We start from the raw sequence: 8533 nt of genomic DNA on the forward strand, positions 1-8533 counted from the left end.
AATAATACCAATATTTATCACGAGCCGCTCCCACTAATAGTGGCTCCCTGTCTCGTGTTGGCGCCACAGAAACATTTTCGAATGTGGTTAATGTTCAACGTAGAAATTACCTTACACTACACCAGAGTTTAATGGAACAGGTGACGTCGGGTAACACCCCTCAGTTCTTCTTCATTCATAATTCATGAGGCATTGTATAACGTTGTTTGAGAAATTAATAACTGTAAAAAAGTTAAAGGTCTATTAGTCGACACTCGATCTAATAAACAAGGACAATGTTTATTAACGAGTGACAAAGATCATTTTGGACTTTCTGTCCGTCCATCCGTCCGTCTGTGTACATGATAACTCGCGAACGGTTTTAAATTTTCCAACTTCCTTTCTAGTATTATGTTTATCATCATCCAATGAAGAACTGATTAAATTTTCAGTTACCCGGGAGCTCTTTTGCTATAATTTGTTACAAGTTTAATAAAAATGAAGAAACTCGCCGATATACCGGTCGTTATTGAATCGCATAAAGTATTTAATGTTATTGAGTATTTATTACTTTCAGGGATAATTTGAATTGAAAACTGATGAAATTCAGGCGGAACCCCCCAAAAACACTTGTAATAATTGAAATATTTATTTAAGTTTCCTAAAATCCGATCTAAAAATTTTAATGCTTTTATGTGGTTAAGTTAAAAGGGAAACTGAACGTTGACCCTGGTCGATATTTCGGCACAGTTCTTTATAACTCGTGTTTCTAAGTGATATTTTTTTCTGTAGATATGAGAATAAAAATTTTCCGCTTTCCAATATGTTTCATTTTATTGCACTCAAACAAAAGTTTACAGTTTTCCGATTTACCTACCTTATTCGAGTTATATCTAAGAAATTGAGGATTGATAGCAGTATAAGTAATTTGAAATAATGCCAAACGCTATTGGAAACTACTTTAATATATTGTCTTCTGGGACGTGACATCTTGCGCAATATTAAACGCTTCTCTCATGAACTTTAATGTTGGGCAATTCAATAACAGCACTACTTATCGTGCTACAGTAGAGCTTTCTTTGTCAGAGCTTTTCATTACGTTACATAACTTCGTTATAGCTAAATCAATTAACTTTTTAAAATGTAATAAATTTGCTTTTTTAATTATGCTTAGAGTAAAGTGGGTGAATATGCCGCGCTGGGTAATACGCCGCAGTTTGTTATTTTCCTTCTAAGCTTACATATGGCAACAGTGTTCATGTTAACACATTAGTGTGAGGTACCAACCATTCCAAAATTCATCAGAATTCAAATTAATTAAATCGTCAGTGAAAATCATCAGTGTAAAGGTAAGGACCGTTTAAAATAAATTCTTAAGTCCAGTTATACGTAGTTATAAAATCAGTTCTAAGTGTTTGTAACCCAATTGTAATAAGAGCATGCGAAAATACGATTCCTAACCTAACTCTTTTTGGCGGAACAACCCGTTAAACGTATCTAAAAGCGTTGTTGCGAATTTTCAAAGTAAGAAGGTGAATGTGGGGAAATATGCGTCATCGTTTTTAACTGCGGCACATTACCCCGAGAGGTTGAAAATATTTTTGTTTTATTTCAGTAACAATCAAAATGCCACGAAATTACGTTCGTAAAAATGTGAGGGCGTTATGGTCCGAAGAAGATCTTCGCAATGCTATTGAAGACCTTAGAAATGGTAGAGGGTCAGTTCGCGAGGTTAGTCGTACGTACAATGTTCCTGCCCGTACTTTGATGAGAAGGATGAGCTCTGGAAACCTCAGTAAAGAAAAATTAGGCCGCAAATGTTGTTTGACTTTAGTTCATGAAGCTAGTTTAGTAAAATACATTCAAAACATGGAAAAACATGGCTTTGCCATAACATCGGTTGACGTAAAGAAGCTTGCATTTTCATTTGCAACTAAAAATAATATTCCCCACAATTTTAATATTGATAAAAAACAAGCTGGCCATGACTGGTTTGTTTCATTTATGCAAAGACATCCAGAATTGTCAATTCGAAAAGCGCAAGGAATGTCTATAGCTCGAGCTCAAGGCATGAATAAAGACGAATGCGGACGATACTTTGATCTTTTGGGGAAAATATTAACAGAAAATGATTTAGTAAACACTCCGCGAAAAATATTTAATATTGATGAGTCGGGGCTACAACTAAACAATAACCCGGGGAAAGTTGTTGCCACTAAAGGCGCCAAAACTGTAAACTGTGTCACGAGTGGTGAGAAAGGTGAAACAGTATCAGTTATAGCATGTGTAAATGCAGAAGGTCATTTCCTTCCTCCAGTTTGTATTTTTAAAGGTAAGAAAAAAAAACCAGAATTTGAAGATGGCTTGCCTCCTGGGGGTAAAGTTATCATGAATGAAAAGTCGGCCTATGTAACGACAGACATTTTTAAAACATGGCTTCAAAACCACTTTATTGCAAGAAAGGAGCCAGGTAAAGTACTTCTCATTCTGGATGGCCACTCCTCGCATTGTTCCGATGTAGAGTTGTTAGATTTAGCTTCAAGTAACGATGTTATAATGTTGTGCTTACCAAGCCATACGACCCATTGGTTGCAGCCTCTAGATAGATCCTTTTTTAAGCCTCTAAAGACCTATTGGTCACAAGCATGTAACACCTGGATACATAATCATCCAGGTCGCAAATTAACTAGACTCCAGTTTCCCACACTCTTAAATACCGCATGGGGAAAGGCGGCGACAGTTCAAAACGGAATTTCGGGTTTTAGAACATGTGGTATCTATCCGCTTAATGCTACCATAATTCCAGATCATGCATTTATTCAGCAAAATCCTGATCCAATTCCTAATAACGAAAATTTAGAAGAAAACGTTAATGTTGTCATTCCTAATGATGCCGACAATAATAACATTGCCCCCAATGATGATCCAAACAACGGGGTCAATATTTTGGATGATGTTGCAGTAATCTCCAAGACCAACAATACGTCATTTGAAGCGATTGCACCTATTCCAGTCATACCTGGACCAAGTCGGTGTAACAAAAGAAAACAGCATGCTGAACTACTTACATCTCCAGAAATAATAGCAGAAAAACGAAACAAAAAAGAAACAAAAGACAAAAAGGAAGCTGAAAAACTAAAACGCAAACAAGAAAAGGAAAGAAAAGAAGCCAATAAAAACAAGAAAGGCACACAGAAGACAAAGAAAAAAAGGAATACAAGGATTACTGATGATACCAGTTCATCAGAAAGCGAATTGGAAGTGAATACAGTTGAAAGCGGAGATTCAGAATTGGAGCATGATGAATCAGAATTTTGTGCCCAATGCGGTGGATACTATTTTGATAAAACAGGTCCCAAATGTGATTGGTTACAATGTGTAAAATGCCATAATTGGGTTCACGAGATATGTACTCCTTCAGACAAACATTGCGCAGATTGTGTATAGCTATATAGCCTATTTCGTTTGTATTCACATTTTTGTTTTGTTGTAAAAAATAAACATTTCTTCTAATGTTTTGTTGTCAAAAATAAACATTTTTTCTAATCTCAAAAAATTTTACATTTCTTGCGAGAAAAGCATGTTGCCATATTCCCCAACGCATCATGCCATATTACCCATGGGTCGGGGTAATACGGCCAAAGCGCATCATTCAACATTTATGTTTGTAACCATTATATTAGTGGGAATATGGCAACGAGCGTTTCACGCGACAAACCTACACATTCACGCTCTAAGATGCGACCTTTGCCGTGCGGCTGGATCAGCTGCTTGTGAGAATGTGAGCCATTGAATTATATGTTGCCATATTACCCCACTTTACTCTATACTTTTTACTGTATATGAATTCATTTAATTACAAATGTACATACAAATTCCGCTTCCAACTTAATTGATTGTGTTAAGAGCTTTAAATTACAAACCATATGTATTCCTTTTCCAACACTGCGCTTAAATATTCCGTAATATTCTTAAGGATCAAAATGTACTGTGTATAATTTGTAGATGTACACTCGAAAAGAGAATTGTATATACGTTCTCAAGTACCTATTTCGGATTATTTACTTTAAAAATGTTTTTATTAAAGCAGGACTCGTATGGAGGAGGTTCGGCAATAAATATGGGTCCGTGAAGTTGGAGTGTCGACTTGAAATGAATATCTAATAATTTTGTGCTAATTTGTGCTGCTAATTTAAAATTTTGTGCTCATCAGATTCATGAGTAATTCAACTTTTTCGGATGACACTCCAACTTTACGCTACACTATTCTGGAAGTTGTTTTATATGACTTTAAATCGTTTTGCTATATAACAATAAGTTTTTTGGGGAATTTTTTTAATGACACAAATCTCCTTATGTGATGGTTTTGTGCGTCCGTTTGTTCGTTTGTTCCCATTTAACTCGAGAACGGAAGATACAGCGCTGTCGATTTGCCAATCGATTTCTACGAGTTCAAGGATCAGTGCTATTGAATATGGATCCTGGAATTTTCTTTGAATGAAAGCTGAAGCCGGAAACAATTCTGTTGCAACCTGAATAGGGACTGGTCCATTAAGGAAACCTGGTATAAGAATAAGATTAAAAATGCGATGATATATCCCCCTTGGAAAACTCCGTGTAACGATTCATGGATACCTCAATTTTTACAATATTTGGCATCCACTTCCGAGATAAATTCAAATCATTCTTTGACTGGCGATGCACAGGTCTTTTTCCTTAAAGCTTCGCAAGATGGTGTCCTATAATCAGACATTACTAAGAAAAAGAAATAAGGAAATTCAAATTAATATAACAAGTACGAGCCCAGACGCATAATAATTTGACCAAATCAAATAGACTTTATCTTTTTGATCGCCTTTTTGTTTATTTTATAACAATTGCAGTTGAGAGAGATTGTTGATGAATTGAAAAAACCGCATAGTATCAAATAAGGGTAATTGTATTCATTAGATTTATAATCTGTATATATATGTTACCGGCAAAATGCGAAATCCGGCATTTTGCAAAATCCCTAGGCATTTCGCGAAATGACCAATGCAGCAGGCAAAGTGAGAAATGAAGCTCGAGTTCGCACTTTTCCTGCCTCTTTTTAGGGATTTCGCGAAATACCCATACATGCAGGCAAAGTGCAAAGGCTTCGTCATTTCCCACAGATTGTGCGTACAACGTTGCCATTTGGTTGTACGATTTTATCTAAGTACATACGAATTTCTTCGCGATCGAACATCATTATGCTTGAAAAAAAATATTGTAATTACACTAATGTATTGGGTGTTTGAATGCAATTACAATCTGTACTCCTTCGCTTACGGCTAACCGGTGCGTGGTAAAAGAAATAGAATTAATACTTAAAGAGTATATAATTTTCCACTTAGTATGTTTGCTTGTTTAAAATGGCCAAGAAAATTATGTTAGTATATTTGTAAACAATATTTGGTTTCAAAAATAAAGCCATACGTGGAGAATATATCAGATGGGGGAAGTTATACCAAAGAGGGGTACTCTTTGGTTATACTAACGCGACAGGTTTACGTTTGACACCGCTGTACCCGCAATCTGTGGAAAATGGCAGAGCATTCTCACTTTGCCTGAATGTTTAGGCAGTTTGCAAAATTCCTAAAGAAGAGTAGGCAAAGTACGAACTCGAGGTCCATTTCTCATTTTGCCTGCGGCATTAGTCATTTCGCAAAATGCCTAGGGATTTTGCAAAATGCCGGATTTCGCAGTTTTGCCGGTAACATATATACAATGTCTTCTGTACGCTACGTTATGTTGTGATTGAACTCCTCCTGAACGGCTGGATGGATTTTCATGAAATTTTGTTTCTGTCTCTGTGTGTTTCCGGGTGGTTTAAATTTACAATTTGGCTCGATCGGATCATAGGTTTTTTTTTTAAACTTATTTTTTCGTTGATATCTCACTGTGCTATTTCGCGTAGTACCGTGCAGATGTATTAAAATTTTTACATTCGGTACCTAAGCAAGAGTGTTCGTTATCATATACCCGTTAATATCAAGCGTATAAAGTCGCAGAGGAAAATCTGGTAGTATAATAAATTCTAATTCAGAAAATGGTGTGCATACTTGCTTTGGTCCAATCAAATATGGTTACTTTTTGGTCCAATAAATATGTGACAAATACTGCAACTTACCTGATATTATTATTTACGACGCTACTGATTTGCATCCACGCGTTGAAACTTTTTGAACGCACGCACAAAACTTCTGTCGTTAAGAGAAATCATGAGCGTCATTCAAAATTATTGCCCAATTAAAAACGGGACATTCACGTATTGGTATGTGTGGTTTGGAATGCACGTACAAAAACGTGCGTCTGTAGGGCTCTAGGGAAAGAAGTATAAAGAATGCGCATTGAGAAAAGAAAAGAAGATCACGACCTCTAGCGGCGAATTAAAGAACTAAGGTAAATAACAAACCTAATATAGAAATAACTGATATCTACACTAAACGGGTTTAGAAAGGAAATAGCTAGATGGCGTGAGAATACCACATTCAAATTAGAGCGTTGAGTGAGAAATATAAAGAGTGCGCGCAACCCGATTAATTGGATGAAACTTATTCGGAAATTTATAATTTGTTTTAGCGATTTCACAACTCTCGATATCAACCACCTCTTTTATACAAAAACCAAAATATCAAAGTCTAAGAGTTCGGTTGCGTAATAAAATAAAACTGCAAATTAATAGGTGATCACCTCAACTAATTTGAATTCCTTTAATATAATTTTCGGCTTGACTCCGTTAGCAGAATGACAACCTTTTAACTACTAAAGGCCTAATATATTTATGCACTTAAATGGGAAGGTAAAGATTCAACCGTTTTGTCAAAAAAATTTTAGATCTTTAACTTTTTTTCTCTGTTTCTTTTTTATAAAACCTGGACCAATTTTTGTAGGTCGTATCAAAGAGTTACGTTATACAGGGTGTTCATTTGAAAACTTCCCACCACGGATATATCGACAACCACTGATTAAAGGAAAAAAACGCCGAGACACGTCAAAAAATTTGTTAAAGGGGACAATTTTTTAACCTAAATACTACTTCACCCCCTTTCACCCTCTGCCCCCCAGGGTCATTCCCTTAAAAATTTTAAACGACAAGTGGTATCGAGTAATTGCTTGTTTGAAAGGTCCTTTGAAGTCCTTTATTTTGACGTTTGGTTTTTGAAAATCGAATAAAACTTTATTCTTTAAAAGTTGCTTAAAATGATCTAAAACGCATGATACAAATACTTGTATCATGCTAAAACGTAGACATTTGATGACATTTTGACATGTTCACAAACCTGTGATCTATACCTAGCTTACGCTAGGTTGCTAAACTTAAATGTTAAAATAAAGTTTAAGCTTGTTTAAATTTCATTTTTAATATCCCCTTAGCACAATTTTTGAACAGTATGCTAATAGTAGTTATACATATGACATCTTAGACAGTGAACCTACAATGAATGCTTTGCATCCGAACACACAACACTGATACCGTACGCTACATCAATCAACGTTGTTTCCATTCACTTGCGCAAAATGGTAGGTACATTTCCGGAATTTAAAGTTACGACGGAACTCGGAAATGTAACAATAGCGGCGGTTGTGTCTTGTCTAACACAGTAGCACGAAGCATTGAGGTCTTGAGGATAGTATACTAGCATGATTATATTATGTACACGTACACCTACTACACTCGTACAGTATGCACGTATAACGATGTAGTTTTTCACGCTCAAGTTTGTTCCAATGTGTATGAACGTCAAACGTGTATGATTTTTGTCCATTAAAAATATAACTGATGTAAACGTATTGATTCGTGCGCGTTTAATGAATTCAAAATTGGATTGAGAAATGTTAAGTATGTGCCTAGTAACAACGGTACCTAGAAATGTATATCGGTTCTAATTTCCATTTTCATTAAGCACGTAGAGTTAAACTGCGCATAGTTTGTGGTAGGTACCTGTTACATAAACGCGATTGGTATAAATCAAATTTTCCGTCTCTAAATTGAACGAGATAGACAATATTCTGATTGTATATATACGTAAAATGTATAAATGCGCCATTCACAAACCCCGCTAATGGTTTTCCAGATTCATGTGTCCTGCTGTTTGAAACTTGTGGATATATGTTTAAAAAGAGGAAATTTGTATTTAAATTACAAAAGTTTAATTTGTTCTGACCAGTGTTACAGTTTTAATAATTGCTTCTTGGCTACATTGAGCCTTCAAAGTTTAATTAGAGTGGGTATACTTGGGCTACCAACTGAAACAAAGTTATGAATGCCTCGAAAACTAAGTTTCATTAAATTGTTACAAGTAACAAACTTATTTATTGAATAGATAACCTCATTAAACTTTCGGTTTCTTTGAAATTGACCGTTCTAGTCATGGGAAAAATAGATTCCTTACAATATGGGTAACAACAATAATAGTCTCTGTGACACAATACTATTTTTGTAAAGGTTTCTATTAAAACTTACAGATAACTTCCATGGAAGCCATTGTGAATACAATTGTTTCAACAGATATTAGTAATAACTAATAAA

At 35.4% G+C, this 8533-nt stretch overlaps 1 protein-coding gene across 2 annotated transcripts; it reads left to right on the forward strand.

Moving 5' to 3' along the window:
- Positions 1–1177: 1177 nt before the first annotated feature.
- Positions 1178–3788, forward strand: LOC116165140. 2 transcript variants are annotated; one of them, XM_031479450.1, is made up of 2 exons: positions 1178–2311; positions 2942–3788. In XM_031479450.1, exons 1-2 carry the CDS (start codon positions 1606–1608, stop codon positions 3424–3426), a joined length of 1191 nt encoding a protein of 396 aa, XP_031335310.1. In that variant the 5' UTR covers positions 1178–1605; the 3' UTR covers positions 3427–3788. The 2 variants fall into 2 exon arrangements, with proteins under 2 accessions (XP_031335310.1, XP_031335309.1); XM_031479449.1 differs by having other exon boundaries at positions 1178–1328; positions 1595–3788.
- The last annotated feature ends 4745 nt before the right edge of the window (positions 3789–8533 follow it).

Source organism: Photinus pyralis, unplaced genomic scaffold, assembly GCF_008802855.1.
Source record: "Photinus pyralis isolate 1611_PpyrPB1 unplaced genomic scaffold, Ppyr1.3 Ppyr1.4_LG2, whole genome shotgun sequence".
NCBI classification, from domain to species: Eukaryota; Metazoa; Arthropoda; class Insecta; order Coleoptera; family Lampyridae; genus Photinus; species Photinus pyralis.